Source organism: Megalops cyprinoides, chromosome 22 (assembly GCF_013368585.1).
Source record: "Megalops cyprinoides isolate fMegCyp1 chromosome 22, fMegCyp1.pri, whole genome shotgun sequence".
Lineage (NCBI taxonomy): Eukaryota > Metazoa > Chordata > Actinopteri > Elopiformes > Megalopidae > Megalops > Megalops cyprinoides.
Genome location: NC_050604.1, coordinates 3,105,539 through 3,123,636, shown reverse-complemented (window position 1 = coordinate 3,123,636; position 18,098 = coordinate 3,105,539). Strand labels below are relative to the sequence as shown.

Here is an 18,098-nt window from a genome sequence, read left to right as displayed (position 1 = left end):
CAGCGATAAAGGAAACAACCCCCCCCCCCAAACCGAAAGCCTCAGCTCCCTTTGTTGTGAGGGATTAGGAGTTCCCCCACACAACGCTGTAAATTGGCCCCGTTTATCCTCCCACGGGGGCCCACGCGGGGGGAATTCAGAAGGGCGCACATTCTTAAATTGCACCTTATCTCTGCTCAATGAAACGCCCACTCAATCCTGCCAGCATGGGGGGGAGTGGGGAGTGGGGGGGCTGGGGTGTTGTGCAGACACTTGACAAAACTGAATTCTGCATTCTCTCGAATCCTTACTTGTACTGTTCTCTCCAGGTCAAAGGCAGGCCTCCGCCTCCGCCTCTCCCTCTCACACTCTTTCAGAAGTGTGCTAATGACATTTCAGAGTAACCGGCTTTGCCTCCGCCCCCCCACAGTGAGTTATCTTGACTCGCTGCGCTGAGTTAATGGAGGTTTGCTTCAATTAGCCTTCGTAATTACACCGCTCAAGCAGCCCCGAGTTTCCCTGCCAAGTTTTATCAATGTCAGAGGGAGGAACACTCTACCCCTCCCATTCTCACATCAAAATCAGCGCTCCCTGAGATCCCTGAGAGATACATAGTAGACTTATGCATGCATGTGTGTGTATTTATACATACAAACATATTTAGACTTGTATTTTATACCATTAGGCATATTGTGGAACATGATTTTTAAATGTTGTTTAAAACTTTATGCTACAAAACATACATAAAATTGCATGTGCAATTACAGAAACAATGTTAGTATTTGGCATATCCATTCTTACTTCCTCATATACTGGATTTGAGTTTTTAACATGCTGAGCTTAAAATTAGGATTTTTGCAGCCATAAGTCACCACAGGTTGAGCTCTCTGAAACTTTACATGCTTAATGAATATCCGAATGAATTCACCGAATGAAAATCGGTCTCAATGGCAAGGACATGTGGATTGATCTCACTGAAGGAGCTGGTACTACCTACCCAGACGAAGCACATTCAATGTATGTGCTTCCAAAGACAACTGAGTTTTATTTAATGTTAAAATACAGCCATTTATAATAAAGCCACTTCGTTCTCTTTCTCCTTAATATCTCCCCAATCAAATATCCAGCATAAGATATACATAAGAAAATCACACATTCACTATATTGTTACAATATATACCCCCGACATGTTAATGTGTCAGCAGTACCACCCCAGGAAAGGTACAAAAGCTCACAACACTAGGAGTGCATACACCACTGCTCGATTATTATGACTTTTTCCTAAAATGTTGGTGAAGGTTCTCTGCAAGAGTCAATGGCAAAATCAACAAAGACTACAACAAGCAGTGATGATCACCCAGTGGTGGATGACAAGTCCCACGGTAGCTGGCAGTGTGGCAGGTTCACTCCTCAGGGGAGCAAACAGTGTGTAGGGTGGAGCTCGCCTGTAACTGCCCAATCAGAGCTTGACCTGGTTGCCATCTACTGCTGGTGTAACGGCCCAACTGTCAAAGGGACAGCTCTATATTGGATCAAGTTTTTGACTGAGTATGTACAGGAAGGCATGCCAATGAAGAGGAGCAGTGAGACAGCAACACTGCAGTAGCACCAGAGATTCAGCATCTTCTAGGCAGCTCATCTGCTTACAGATTGAACACTGTAACAGAACACTTAGATACGAGCTGACTACTCTGTGTGTGCAACAGGAAAGAGAGAGAGAGAGAGAGAGAGAGAGAGAGAGAGAGAGAGAGAGAGAGAGAGAGAGAGAGAGAGAGAGAGAGCGTGAATAAAGGCATAAACCTATTTACTGTCTGTGATGAATGTTACACACATCTTCTATATTAAATGCTAAATCATTTTCCCTACAACAAAAACTCATTTGAATTTTGAATTTAAATTTGAGCATCAAATTTTGAGCATGGTGAGGAAATATGTTACTGCTTAACACACAGCCCTGCTTTTCGTCCTCTGTGAGGGCTAGCTTCAGACACAGAGAGAGTGGGCCAGAGTTCCCTGAGGAGCTCCCTGTATCCGGGACGCCCAAACCTGTGGACGGGTATTTAAAGTAAAGCACAGATACTCCCCACCTGCTCCTGGAGTCGAGCATCTTGATATACAAGCCAGCCTCTGAATCCCTTGCAGCCAGAGCCGGACATTAATCTCCTGAGGTAAACTGCCTGCTGGTGCCCTCCATGAAAAATGTGGACCAGGGGCTTGCTGTGTGTGTGAAGGCTTTAGTCAGAGTTAGGGCTGCAACTAACAACTATTTTGATAGTCAAATAATCTACAGATTATTGAAATGAATAATCAACTATTCGGATTATGAATCACACAATTACTCAATGGCTCTTATTTATCTATCAGATTTTAAATTTAGCTTGAGGTTGTTTTAGGCATATGCTAACCACCAATAAAGACAATAAAGGTGAGAACTTCATTCAAAAATACGTCTTTTAATGAATGGTTACTAGGACTAATTCAGTTACTTGCTGGGGCAGTTACTTGCTGGGGAGTACAAGTCTGCTTCCTTTGAAGAAAGCCATCCATGATAGCATTACGAGATCCAACAAACCCATAACTCGTTCAAATTAATTCGAATGTAACCCGTATTGGACAAGCACGCATAGACACGAGTTGTAGAAATCTTTCACGACTTAGAAAGTGTCAAATTCTCCGGTGTTCTCAAAACTTGCGCACTCAGCAGCAACACTATCTCCAGCCATAAACGTCGCCATGACAACAATGCAACATTTGAGCAGACAATTTCTAAACAGCAGACGGGCTCTGGTTTAACATGTGGAATGTGAACAGGATCGTTGTGAATAATATGTTATTTGATACACTGTATGTTCAACATTATTAATAATTTATTGATCAAGAGAAAATGTTTTTCAAAATAGAAAACGTTACAGCTCATAACGTGAAGTAACATGGCTTTTAATATTAACATTAGCTATGCTAGCTAGCTACGAAACTTAATGAGACGAGTCTTCATCATCCAGAGAGCCAATGTGCCACCTCTTCAGATGCTCTTCAGATAGCATAACTGATGTGCTCCCATGCCAGGCAAGGTCACGTTTGCAAATGTTGCCATTCACAGCCTTCTTGGCAGAGTTAACCCTTCCACATAAGGTCACACTGGTGTGATTAGCCGTTTAGCGCGTATGCTAAAACCGGTGTGATTAGAAAAGTTGATTGGAAAAATTCTAGCTAATTTTAGCTTTGAGGAAAGAGCGATTTAACATTAAAAAATATAGCAAATGCTAACTGAAAACTATGAGAAGCTTAATAATGCTAATGAAAACATAACGAACCATGTAACGTAACACGTGTGCTACATAGGATAAAAAATAAGTTACATGCAAAAGGGTTAAGAGTGAAATGCTGCCACACTTTTGAGGTATTTGGTCGTGAAGGTGTTGCCATCTCTATTGTTCACTCCAGTAAAGCAAGATAGCGTAGGCTACATGTCTGAGCATTCTGAGTCAGCACGAAAAACACACGTGATGATGTCACCAACTAATCGACAATTAAATTCGTTGGCAACTAATTTGGTCATCGATTTTAGTCGACTACGTCAATTATTCATTGCACCCCTAGTCAGAGTGCAAATACAGAAGCCACCAGAGCAGCATATAGCAGCACTCTGCCCTCTCATAGAGATAAGACAGTAACTGGTTGTTACTGTGCACTAGGACAGAAGCAGGAAGGCCCTGGCAAGTAGTCCACTGAAACTATACTCTGAAACACAGTCCACTGACACCACAGTGTGAAACACACTCCAATGTCACCCCACTCTGATACACACTCCACACTCTAAAATGCACCCCACCGTCACCATACTTGTGTGGCAGTCCCTCCAAACTAACTGCGTTTAGACCAACCTCAGGGCATGTGCTTACACCAGTTGGTCTGCTATTATAGCTGGTGAGAGGTACCGCTCCAGGCTGCTGCTGCTGCTGCTCCTCTGGCACCAGCACCCAAAAGACAAGCCGTGACTCATCACAGGCCATAAGGGCAACGCAAACACAGCGTGGTCCACACGCAGCACACTGACACATCACAGCTGGGCCATGTGCACACACAGGCAGCCCTAGGGACACAGCTGCTTTTAAAGTCGCTTTAGCAGATCACACATTACCATGCCCGCTGGCCTCTCCATCCTGTTAAATAAAATTAACCAATCAGGGCCTTGCTCACATCAGCACTGGGAGCAAGCCATGGTCAGGCGTCCTGTGGTTGCTAGATGACCAGCATTTGTCTGATAAAAAATGAACTCATGAGATCAATCTGCCATCTGCCTCTCCCTCTTCATTGATCACTGCCATCTTCCTCTCCCTTAAGAACTGCCGCTTACGGGTTTTGCTTATCTGAACAGGGCGTAAGAGCTGAGATTGCCCTGTCTCCCTGCTGCGGGACTCTGACTGAAGAGGTTAACAGGGGGTTGGGGCACCTCTCCCCTGGAGGGCCACTGGGGCTGCTGGCTTCCAATCCCATCCCATCCCATCCTGGCACCCCAGGTTAAATCACTGATGGCATGAAAAATGGTTACAGCTACAGCTGGTTTCCTAATGGGCACCAGCAGCTGCTTGGATCATAACCCAGTCAGCATCTGATGCACAAGAACAGCAGGTGAGGCTCCTGTCTGCTCAGTTAATGAGCTCAGTCATGAGTACCGGCATAATGACAACCAGCAGCCTGCAGTTCCCTGGGAGCAAGAGGTAAAGAACAGTCTGTATCTGTGCCTGTATACATTTCTGTTGGCAAAGGGTGGTCTGTATGTGTGTCTGTGGGCAAAGGGTGGTCTGTATGTGGGTCTGGGGGTAAAGGGTGGTCTGTATGTGTGTCTGTTGGCAAAGGGTGGTCTGTATGTGTGTCTGTGGGTAAAGGGTGGTCTGTATGTGTGTCTGTGGGTAAAGGGTGGTCTGTATGTGTTTCTGTGGGTAAAGTCTGTATGCATGTATGTCTCTGGTGCTAGAATGACTTAAGCAGCTCTGAAGGAGCAGTAGCATTATTTTCAGGAGCGGAACATGGAGACCGGTGAGCGCCGAGCTCGGCTAGTAGTGACGCTACGTTCGGCAGCAACACCCACTCAGCAGGCTCACCTTCACATTCCCTCCGATCAGGTCGGGCGGCTCCTCCTCCGTCTCCAAGGCAACATTGATGGTGGCGAAGGGCCGGCTGGCCATCTGCTGCATCTCCCGCAGGAGTTGCTATGGGGGGGAGGAAGAGGAGGATGAGAAAGGGTTAGCGACCATTGCCCATCTCTGAAATGGAGTGCAGCACTGCTGATGGGAGGTGTGAAGCGACCGGCTGCTCAGCGGAGAGCTAGCTGAATCGACGCCACCATACAGGGTGATTCACAGCGCTGCTGTGAGTAAGTGTGAGGCTGCTGCTCGGCAGTGTAGAGCTGGGTAATATTCCACCTTGCTTCCTCTTAAAACCTGTGGTGCTGGAGGAGAGAGACACTCTGCTGGGGCACTATGTATACCCCCAACACACTCTTCCCTACAGTAATGCATCATACTGCAGTGTGGAGTCATGTGTAATGCAGTCTCATACAAACTAATACTCCGTAACTCACTCTTCTGCACAGTAATGCTCTATCCCACAGTGTGCAGCCATGTTTAACACACTCTCCTGCACAGTAATGCTCTGTAACACACTCCTCTGTACAGTAATGCTCTATCCTGCAGTGTAGCGCCATGTGTAACACACTCTCCTGCACACAAATGCTCTGCCCTGGGGAAGCCTTATTAAATTCTTATTGCACAGCACTTCTGATTCATGACCAGCATGTATTTTTAATTAAGCCTATAATACTCTCATAATTAGATGTTGTTGGTTTTAGTGTAAAGGTTATGTCCAGGGTTGGTCCTAATTAGTAAGTAACGAATAAAAAATGAAATTAAATGAATAAATAGCAAGCACCTAACGAACCACTATTAGTAACTAAGACAGGATTGATTACTTGTGACGAGTCCATAATTAGACTGAGGGCCTATAGGTGCTCTTCCTGGCCATGCTGTCATTCAGGTGGCAGATGGTGCGCCCGCCCTTCGCACCCCTCCCTCTGCAGCTCACAGGTACTTCAGCACACACCTCCATCTCCTGCTAACATCTCTCCTCATCTCTGCTCTGGCTGCAGTCCACCCTCTCTTCCCCTCTAACTCTCCCACCCTGTCTCTCTTTCCCTGTTTCTCTCACACCCTCTCTCTCTCTCCCTCTAACTTCTCCACCCTGTCTATATCCCCCCCCCCGCCCCCCTTCCCTGGTTCTCCCACCCTCTCTCCCTCCTCTCTAGCTTTCACCCTGTTTCTTTCCTACCTTCTCTCTCTCTTCCTGTTTCTCTGTCACCTTCTCCCTCTCACCCTCTGTATCCATCTCTTCCTGTTTCTCTCCTACCTTCTTTCTCTCTCCCTCTTTTGGCTCTGTTGCTCTCCCACCCTCTACTCCCCTCCTCCATCCATCTGCTTCACGTCTGTCTTTCCCTATTTCTCCTGTCTATCTTACTCTCCTCCTCAGCCCCCTCTCACTCTTCAGTTCCGCTCTTTCACTACATCTCTCTTGCTCTCTCTGTCATACTACCAGCTCCCTCTAGTGGCCGGCAGGGGAGCAGTGTAGTCCATCTCCCTTCCCCACGCTCAGTTTAGCAGACAGAAGGAGTCCACTCAGCGGAATGGCTCTGGGCCCAAGCCCCTGATGTCTTCATCTGATCGCGCATTCGGCAGACGGCTTTGTTGTAGGTGTGAAGGTGGGTGTGGTGCAAGTTAGGAAACCGACGTGACCTGAGTGAAACATTACAATAGCACGGCTGGTGACAAACACGCACATGCTTCAGGAAGCTGGAACGTGGTGTGACTGCGATCAGCATCACACTGTGCCATGAAGTGTAGAAACAGGAAAATGTTATGAACAGATGAATATAAAAGAGGAGCCTCTGTGTAAGGATACAAACCATTTCCCTTTTGTCAGATGTAACAGGAAATAATATTTATAAAATATTATTTCCTGTTACATCTGACAAAAGGGAAATGGTTTGCATCCTTACATACTGCCCTCCACTTACAAGAATCACCTCTTCAGGATGACTGAACTCTGCTATGAAATGTCAACCACAATCCAAGCACTATATTTATATGTTTATTTATTTATTTATGTTTGCTTGTTTGTTTATTAGCTTTTTTCTGTTGCAAGAGCTGTATCCTGACGGTATGCTCTCAGAATGTAGGAAGGTCCACTGGAAAGCGGATGAAACTGCAGTAGAGTTCTGCAGCGGGGTCGCAGGTTCATCTGCAAGTCTGGTTTCCAGAAAAAATAGGGCTGTTCTGTGCCCCAGCCCGCAGGCACATCCGGGCCCTAAGCACGCATCTGAGCAAACCCACCGCTCCAGTGAAATAAACACGACGGCACAGCACAAACCGAATGCACCAAAAACACCAGGCTCATTTTCATCTCCACTTTACCCTGCCTTTGTGCTCTGTCTATTACAGAGATATCTGGGACAAAACCAGCTGAGGTAAAATGTCTAAAGGTAACCCCCCAATCTTCGTGTTTAACCAAACAGCTATTAAGATTAAAATTATAACCAGTTTGTGAGGTTATACAATACCCAGTTTTGGTCTTCTCATTTTTGGTTTTTTACTCTATGATCAAGATAGTTGATATTTATGTGTTTACTTAACACATCAGCTTGCTGTAGCTATCCACAGCGTCTGATCGGCTGCTCTTCCTCAGCTCAGAGTGAGAAGAGAGATGAGAGGTCCAGATACTGTACCTCTCACCACAAAGAGCCCCATCTCTGTGTCAGCTGCCCATAAGGAAGAGCGCATTGATTCTGATAAGAGTGCAGACATGAAAATCAAAGTAAAAACAAATGACTGAAAGCTGTTAAAAATTACACTTAAATTCATATGATGGAAAATATTTTATAATTATCCAATAAGAATGCAACATAAAACCATGAGATGAAAACATGATGTACCATTTACACAGTACTGAAAAGGGAGGATTAGTGTGTGTGAAAGTTTTACACATTGTTTCCCAATGTAAATTAAATTTTAAAAAATGATAAAAATAACAAGATGGTCAATTAGTAAGGCCAATGATTCCTTTGGAAAAGAAAAATACCAAGGAGGAAGCAACAGGGAAAGCACACCCCCAAACCTATTCACACCTCATTGTGGGGAGGAATAACATGTTTAGGAGAACGGTGAAAAGGACCAGTTTAAACTACATTTTGGAAACGCTGGACCCGCAAGGCCCTTAGGCAGATCCATACACTCTCATTCTGGTTCCTTTAAGGCAGTCAGCGGGTCCTAGCACAAAGTGGTGCCTGCACATTTTTAAAGGGCAGCAGCCATATCACTGCACCCCACCGTTGACCAAGGGCATCATCACACAGATACTGCCCTCAGTCACAATCACAGACACAGCCCCTGCTTTCCAGCGCTGCTCCCAGCTCCGTTTCAGGCACAATTTCACATGGTGTATCAGCCGACTGGTAGTTAAGGCACGCTTTCGTCAGCACAAACACTACCGTACCGAACAGGGACTGCCCTTTGGATCTTGGAATCCCCGTGCAGCGGTCCATTCCATTGCAGCATGGGGTGAAATATGACGTGACCGTGCTGGTCCTGTTTGCTCCCCCATATAATTAAAAAAGCTGGAAAACTGTTGAGGGGTGGATCAAAACATGGGCTGACTGCTGCGTGTTGTGCAAATATCCATGGTAGCTGAGGACACACTCTTATAAAAGCAAACATCCTCACTGCAATGAAATGCAATATCTTTTGGCCTGGTTGAAATCAATACAGAGATTTTAGTCTTTGGACTTCTACCTGCTTTTCACATACTTGACTTCAGTAGAACTAAAGATTACTGTGCCTGCCTTCTGTTGTTAATTCTTGACATGAATGACAGAGGCAGAATTAAACAGACAACACTGGAATCAGTCATTACACACACTTTGACACACTGGATCCAAAAAGAGCTGAGATGAGCTAGCACAGAATGTCATGGAACACAGCACTGGATAAGCTAGCACTGGATAAGCTGCCTTCTGTAAGAGGATCTTACCCCCTGTCCCCTTAAATCATACTACTGATGCTGTCATTTACCTCAGACACAAGGTCATCGGGGCCTAGCATGGGCAGATTTCCCCTAATTAACTAGGCACATCCCATTCAGAGAGAAGGCGATCTACCCTGAAACAGCTAGGCATATTCCACTCTGATAGAGAAGACCAATCTACCCTGAAACAGCTAGGCATATCCCACTCTGATAGAGAAGACCAATCTACCCTGAAACAACTAGGCATATCCTACTCTGAGCGAGATGGCCAATCAATCTATCCCAAATCAGCTAAGCATATCCTATTCTGATAGAGAAGGCTGATCTACCCTGAATCCTACTCTGAGGCAGAGAAAGCTGAGCAATCTACCCTGAAGATTGGCTCGACTGAAAAGCAGCAGCACAGAATGTGCACTAGGAAATCCAGTCTGTGCTGAGAGTCTCCGCCCTCCTCCGTAAAGACAACAGGGAAGGCGGTTTAAAACAAATGCCTTAAATCTGCGTTGTTTCATACTTTTCATACTTATTGATCACAAGAGGCCCAACACATGCAAGTTCTGAAAAGCTGATGCCTCCCACTGGGGCTAGCCATGTACCAGTGTACAGAAGGCTTAATACTTGGAGCGTAGATTCTTCAAAACACCCTGTTTTACCAAAGGGTGATGGGATTATTCTCTGGAAGATGACTAATACTCGTACTGTTAATACTGTACAGAAACATATACATAGAACTAAATATTCATATTGAGTCCTAAAGTGGAAGCCTAGTATTTGATTGGACAAAGAAAACACAGATTGGGCCGGGAAAAGGCTACCCCTGGTTGTGGTGTTTCATTTTATGAGAAACAAAGAATCGATGCACCAGCGTTCAGAGCCGAGGAGCTCCCTTGTACAGAAACAAAGAGGCATGCAGGTGAATTTGTTACGAGGCTGGTGCAGTGGTGGTGGATCAGAGATCAAGCACTGGAGCTTAATCTGAGACTCATAAAACTAACATTCTTCTTCTTCTCATTTTTCTTACTGTTACCCCTAATTTGTTGCATTAGTTTATAACCTAACATCCAGATTAACAGTAAACTGGTTGCTATGGTTATTCTGGTTTTATTTTGAGATATGGCACAATTGATATTTTTCTCTGTGTTTTGAGTGATGGTTTGAGCTTTGGCGGTAAGTCATAGCAATGAAGCATGCTGAATTGCTTTGAAGCAAGAACCGTCAAAGCAAGCTCTCTGACATCCTCTTCCTCCTCCTCCTCCTCACAGTCCCTCCTCATCACCCTCAGTGCTTCGCAGGGACTGTGCTTACCCAAGCAAACTGGTGAAAATGAGCTTCTGAAATTCATTTTGCAAAGCCTGTTCACACTGAGGCCAGTGTGTGTGTGTGTGTGTGTGTGTGTGTGTGTGTGTGTGTGTGTGTGTGTGTGTGTGTGTGTGTGTGTGTGTGTGTGTGTGTGTGTGCACGGAAAGTGGCTGCTGTGTGGCTGGAGTGTATGTGTATATACTTGTGCTGAAAGCGCTTGTTGTGTGTGTATGGGCAGAGCGCAGGATGTGTGTTGTGGTGGGTGACCCCCTGCTCTCGTTCTCTCGGTTAACGGGCTCTCCATCACACCGGAAAAGGAACAGTGCCAAGACATGAGCCCCTGCTATTTCCCCAATTGCTTATGATCACTCATGGTCTCAACTCCTCCATTCAGCCCAACATTGTGGAAGACTGAACATTATGTACTGAGCTCAATGGGGGAAAAGCAGAGATCAAAGATCATCAATGGCACAGATCAGCTACGGCTAAAGATCAGCAACAGTGCAGATCAGAAACTGCAAGATCAGCAAGGGCCAGAGATCAGAAAGGGGTCAAAGATCAGCAAAAGCGAAAATAAGCTACCGGACAGCACTACTTTACCTAAAAGAATAGTGTGGAATGCTCTGTTATGCCAGTGACCTGGGCCTGCATTTAGATCAATGCTAGTTAACTGATAACCTTTCTAGTCAAGCATGCGATCATCACCTGGATCCAAGCTCTCTCGCCTCACTTCAACTTGTATGGCCTGACGTTAGAGTTTAGAGATCTGTTGAAGAGGACTGCTGCAGCGTAGCATAGAGGATCAGGTCTGGCGGTGACTGCCCCTCCCGCCTCCAGTCAGACAACACAGCTGACACGGAGCATCCATTACACCGCCCACCCGTGAGATGGCTGAACACTACGCCAAATGCTACGCAGCTGCAGGAGTCAGTCTCATCACTTTCCTTTCTCTGGTTAATGTTACATGAAATCCTCAGGATGTGCGAGGGACCGTTGTTTGCTTTGGCCCGCCTCCACCCCTTCTAAATGATATTCAGGGCATACTACAGGCAATGAGAAAAATGACACCCAGAGTCAGTTCTGAAAGCACACCAGGCCTTTAGCCAATGAGGCAAAATCTATTGAGCACTGCGTTCAAACAAAACCAACTCCAAGTGCTGTCTACGGCAGGTGTCTGTTCTGATATGAAAGGAATAATAATATGAATGCAATGACATGCAAATGACAACTTAGGAAAAACACCCTTCCATTACCGCTCCAGAGGAATTGCCTGATAAAGGCTGATTACAGAATTTATGCATCAATTAAACAAATATTTACAAAGATGTTTGAAGGACGAGATTGCAGAATTGGACGCTGCTAGTATACATATGAAGGTACAATCCAGACCTCTAACAGCCCACACACACATGCTTGCATGCACATACACATGTGTGCACACACATGCACACAAGCACGCAAGCATGCACGCACACACACAGAGCTCACCTGTTCCCAGCATATATCCAGTCATGTTTGATGGTGCTTCCAGGACTAATCCAGGAAGCATGGTTTGAGCTGTCAGGTGGATAGGGTGTACATCCCATTTTGCTCTGATCAATAAGACAGAGGCGTCAGGATGTGACAATCAAGGCCCAAATTGGCTTCCACAGTATGCTGCTGGAGATAGCCAGGCTCAGCCACTATCAGTATGATCTCCAAGCTGGGAGCTCTCAGGGCCCAGCTGGGCACTCACAGCTGGATGACAGTGAAAAACCAGAACTACACATCTGAACAGGAAAACCAGCCTTATGTATCTGAGCAGGAAAACCAGCTCTCTGCATCTGAACAGGAAAACCAATTCTATTCATCAGGAAATCAGGCCTATTAATCTGAACAGGGAAAGCAGTGCTGTGCATCTGAGCAGTGCAATGGAAAGCCAGCATTATACAGGTTTTGCATAGAGAGCGTTTACACCATTCTTATTGTGCAGCGTATGTGCCTATATTAAAGACAGGGAGCATTTACTCCAGTGCATGTGTCTAGATACTAAACACAGACAGCTTTTAGTCCAGCTTCACTGTGTCTATACAGAGTGCAGAATTCATTAATGTTACAAGGTAACAGTCTAGTACCAAAATACCAAAATGAGACTGCCCTTTCATGAAGCAGCCAGGAGTACAAGCATGGTCATTTAGGTAACCACACCTGTTAGATGGCCTTTAAAGGGACAGAATAAAAATATACCGAAAACACATCACACGTAATTTACTGAGGAGCTACAAGCAAAAGAGCCATGTTTGCCACCACGGTGGTTGATTTTGGCATTACTCTGAGGGTTTGGCAGCTGAAACACATTATGCATGGTGCTGCTCCTTAAATGGCATGATATTCCATTTAATGGGACCTGCTAAATCTGACTCACACGAGTCTGAATTAAACATGATGGAGGCCATGAGGCAGTTACTCCCTTTCAGGGATGGGCGCTGTCAATCATCTAATCCGCAGCCAAAAAGGGATGTTTTGCTGCAAGAGAAAATAAATTTGCGCCATTGTAGTGTGGCTTGTTTGGGTGTGTCTCTGACTCCCAGTCAGGCACTGCACTCAAAGGGACGAAAGCCATTTCCAGCCGAGCCATTCAAACGTACTTCCCGCAGAGGATCACGGGCAGAGCTGTAGCCATGGCAACATCATAGCTGTTGTGCAAATTGTCTCACAAACCTGCTGTGAGCATGCTCACCACTGACTCAGGCTACACTCCCAGAGCAGATTCAGATCGCATAACTCAGCTCCAATTCTTTAATAAGGGAAGGTATACAAGTGGGTGCGGTGCCGTGGTAAAGGAGACATACAGTGCAGGGCTGTGGTATAGTGCGGTACTGTGTTTAAGGAGATGGGCTTGTGTGCCAGAGGTTGCAGGTTTAATTCCCGAGTTGGGTAGTGGCATTGTACTCTTGCTTAATCCTAGCTTCAGTTCCACTTCCATGGCTGCTTGTTCTACCTTCTACCTTGTTCTAGAGTTTTACCACTTTGGGAAAATTTTTAATTTTGCACAATTCAACATATTGTAAACATCTCCATATCATATCTACACATGTAACCCAAGATGTGTTCTTTCACTTCCCAGATGGGGCTCTGCTGTTGAACCCTTGATCACAGCTCTTCAGTCATTCTGCTTCAGTGAATCTCCAGCTGGGTAGATGGACACTGTGTCAAACTGAGAGCTGTATCAGGGTAAGTTCCCTGGATAAGAGTGACAAAGAGAGTGTCTGAAAGCAGACTAAAAGTCCCCTGTCCTGACCTCTCTCATTCACAGCGGCCCCATCCCCAGAAAGGCTCTGGGGTGAACACAAAATCTCCAGGGTAATTTATTTGCTCCCAGGCAATCTCTCTGGTTGCTATGTAGAATGCTAAAGGGATTGAAGGGACTGATGGAGCATTGCAGAAGGATGTGCTGCATCTCTGTATGTGTCTGTATGTGAAACTTGTGCAATAGAGCAATTGCTATCCATATGGACATGAGTCTGTTTATGTGAGATTGTGCATGTTTGTGCATGTGTGCATATTTATCTGTACCTGTGTGTCTGTGTATGACTGTATGTTTGTGCATATTTATCTGCACCTGTGTGTGTGTGCGTGCATGTAAGAGACTCTGCTTGTGTACATATTTATCTGTACCTGTGTATATCTGTACCTGTGTGTGCATGTGCATGCTTCTGTACTGTGTGTGTGTGTGTATCTATACTATGAGAGGTATAGATACGCACAATGAAGTTCATTGGTGAAGTTCATTCATGTCTTAACAGACTGCTTGCCTGGATTGATAGCTCTTCTGCCAGAAATTCTTTGTATGCAATCTTTCCACTGAAGATGAATTCTGTCAGATTTAAATGTGAATACTTCACTCCTCAGGCACATCAATCTATCGACGAATGCTAAATTTAAGGCACATTGCCTTTAAACTTAGAGCAGTTACTGGAATATCTCATTAATGTTGTATCTTCTGTGAATTGCTCCTACAGTAGTAGCCACAGAAACTCAGCCATGAAGCGGAAGTTGGTTTTGTGCTTGGGCAGGCATTGGTCTGCACCAATTCAGTGGAAAGTTTTCCTTTTGAATTTTTATTTTTGCTGACGGTTTACTTTATTGTATTTTTGGTGGTGATTTTGCATTCTTAAATGTTGGCTTTATTGCACATTCATGAGTTTGCATTTGAGTGTTTGGAGAACTTGGCAGACTCCTGAATGGCTTCAGGTGAGGGTGGACACCTCGACCCCATCAGATATCTGCACCTGCCTGTCACTTCAGACAGATCAACCATCTCTGTGAGTCAGTGTAGTCAGTGTTGTGTTGTGCCACATTACAGGCTTTTGGTAGCTCTCTTATCTAGATTGATTTAAATAGCTTCCCATTTTTAGATGTCATGCATTTATACAGCTTAATACTAACTGAAGCAATCTGGGTTAAGTACCTTGTCCAAGGGTAGAACAGCTGTGCCCCACCAGGGAATCTAACCAACAACCTTTGGGTATGAGCCCTGCTCCTTACCACTACACAACTCTGCTGCCTCTAAACCTTGATCAGTGGCTTGTGGAAACAGCCCAATATACAGTAGATGGCCATAGGTAGTTAAGAGCGGATTCTTCCAAGGACATGCAATTTTTAGAAAGCACACTGCTTTGAGGTCATTTTAGATGACATTACACACAGTGCTTCAGTGCAGTTCTGTGCTGGCCTGCTGTGAAAGCAGCCTGCCTCACACATGCTAGCCTTCAACCCTCAGGAGATGCAGGCAAACCCCTCTCCTTTTCTACAAGCATCCTCAAGCACTGACTCCAGATCAGCAGAACAGAACTGAAATGGACCATTTCCACATATGAAGGGGTGTGCTGCATTTAGGACCCCAGATCAGCAGAGCCAGGATTTCTGCTTAGATAAATTTTAATCGATCCTGATAAGGTAGGAAATTTTTACATCAGTATGAAACTTTGTGTGTCATCACTTTCACACATCAGGAAATCAGCTTTTCATTACTATGATGACAGCATGATAGAGATATATTTTGCAAACCCCAAGTAATTCCTCTAAATTGGCATGTTCTATAATCAATATTTTAGCTAAACTATGGCCTTACAAATCATTGCCAAGTCAACAACTAAAAATTAATTCAAAACTGTTTTAAAGTACTGAACATCAACTCTTGAATGTTAAGGGGACCTTAAAGGAATAATAATGATCTGGGAATTCTGGATTTTGTCTGTCAAAACTGACTACAGATCAGTTGAAGAGAAGTGAAAAGGATCATCCCCACATGTAAAAAGTTATGTTGCACCGAGGACTGACTCCAGATCAGCTTGACAAAGACAAAGTCTCTTTCTGGACTTTTATATTCTAGGGCATACCAAATACTCAAGGATTAGTAGCTGCACTTAATATGTTTAGCTCATGCAATAAATATGTAATAATGTATGTATGTATTTTTATATAAAATAAACGAAACGAGACAAAAATGCATTGATAAAATCTCAGTAGTGTTCTAAAACGAGGAGCTCATACTTAATTTGAGACTCTAAAAGGAGCCTGAAACAATGATATATAACAATGCTGTTCTCTGAACATTCTATGAAATAAAGACACTTTAAAAAGTAAAACCTAACAGAAGAGATTTTCTTGGTTGTGTCAACCACACACAGCAAGGCCTTTAAAGGCTAGCGCATGCTTGGTTTATGCAACCCCTTCCCCTGGAGCTTCCTCCTTCAGAGAACAGCCTCTCCAGGGTCTTTTTAATACGTCTGCAGTATTACACGTGCCTGCTTTAACTTGGCTCTGTTATCAGACACAAGCCTGTGCAACATTCTGTTCAGCCAGAACAAACACTTCAAAGCGTAACTCTCTGAATGTGATGAACCCCCTGTCCCATGCTACAGTAGTTCGATGCAGGATTCATCCCAAGATCGGGGCTCAAACATATGAGTCTAGCACTCCCATGCCGACAGCCTGCATGCAAAGGCTTAGGGGTGAGAAGTCTGCGAAACATGCCTCATCCATCCTGTATGTCCTTCCAGGCAACTCAAGTTATCTATGAATCATACCCTGATACTTGCACTACATGAAATGGATGCCTTAGAGTTTTCCTGACAAATCAATAGTTCTCAATACTTTATCATACCATTGTCTTTGAGTTCAAACACATTGAGCAGGCTTCATATTAATGATGAGTCATTTAGAAATTTGGGCAGAGCTGGTGAGACTTAGAGACTTAAGTAAACACTAACCAGTTCCTCCATAAAAGGATATTTTGAACTGTATGTGAGTATCCATTTTTTCCCATTAACCCACACCCCTCACTGCCAAAAGAAGTTTATGTTAACTGAAAAAAGTTAGGAGTGGCGCTGTGAAATAACTATATATACAGGAAACTAGGTTAAACCCCCTCCATGCGTGTTATTTTATCACTGCATTTAATGACACAGAACCTTGCTGCCACTATGTGGTTTCCATGGCACCATCTGTGACCTCACCAGCTGGAGCTGTTCCATTGGTGAGCAATGACACACCTTGTGGTACACGTCCTTTTAACCCTTCATTCTTTCCTTCTCTCCATCTGTGGTTCTGCTTTCACCTGGAAGGTTATTGGGCATCAAGTGACATCAACTGTGTACCTTTCACAGGCCACAGCTCAGACCTGAACCCTGCAGAGTCACCATGGCTGAGAGAACACAAGGCAGCTTTTCTGATCACTACCACGAAAACACCTCGAGAGACATCAGACTGTATGCTTCCATTAGAACAAGGGAATGCTGTCAGAATAAGAGAGTCAATGGAAACTCTGTGAGTTTTATCGCCTCTTAGCCACTGAAAGAGAGGGTGTCAGTATGCGGGTGTAGGTGAGAGTAGGTGTAGGTGAGTGAGTAACTCACCTCTCTGCGGCGCGAGGCCCAGCAGCTCTGTTTAATCTTCCACACCACAGCGGCCACCAGCAGCAGAGACAGGAAGCAGCTGGAGAGAGAGGAAGAGAGAGGGTCATTATGGGCCGGCAGGAGCAGACACAGGATGCACTGAGACTGGGACAGCCTACACCCACACCTACAGCACCAGGAGCAGCCAAATAAGAAGAGACATTTAATGATGAGAACAGGCCATTCAGCCCAGCTGGGCTTGTCATTCTGCCTGCATCTTAGAGTGTAAGAGCCCTGTGTTCAGCTTGGTCTTAAACCCTCTCAGGGTCTCTGCTTTCATTATGAATCATGGTAAGATATTCCATGCATTAATAACTCTCTAAATGAAAAATAGGGAGAGATGGACTCAAAAAGAGAAAAAGAGAAGGGGGGAGACAGAGAGAGGGAGAACATTCATCCAGCCCAGATTAAGGTGCTATGAACCTGGGGAGGGACTCAGTGTTTATTTACACAAACCTTACTCACCTGAACTGTGAACCTTCAGCTACATTTTGATTTAACTGAGGGTTATCTAAAATGCAACTGAATTTGCACATCCTGAAAGAAAGGCCTTCTGTAGTTGCATAAGGTGCCAAGGGCTAGTTTCGGTCAGCAGTCCTTCCTCCTTAGATCTGATTAACCTCACTGAAGTCCTTAGATTGGTATTCAAATCATGCATGATCCGTAGTGTTTAACTGCAAAGGAACATGGGAAATACGAGCTGTTCTGGGGCTCTACAATTAGCATTCCCACCTCGATTTCCAGAGAATTACTCGCACACAGCCCAAGTCACTCTGTGAGAGCAGTAAAAAGTGGCAGACGTGTGTCCAC

General features: G+C 44.8%; 1 protein-coding gene across 2 annotated transcripts in view; it reads right to left on the bottom strand.

The window, feature by feature from the left end:
- atrn (attractin) overlaps positions 1-18,098 on the bottom strand; it is a 165,328-nt gene that overhangs the window by 16,944 nt on the left and 130,286 nt on the right. Inside the window, exons 26-27 of one of the 2 annotated variants that reach the window (XM_036516519.1) lie at positions 17,250-17,328; positions 5,085-5,192 (exon numbers count right to left, since the gene is read on the bottom strand). In XM_036516519.1, the coding sequence (XP_036372412.1) occupies positions 5,085-5,192; positions 17,250-17,328 (187 nt within the window). The remainder of the gene's footprint in view (positions 1-5,084; positions 5,193-17,249; positions 17,329-18,098) is intronic. The other variant, XM_036516520.1, reaches the window with a different exon arrangement.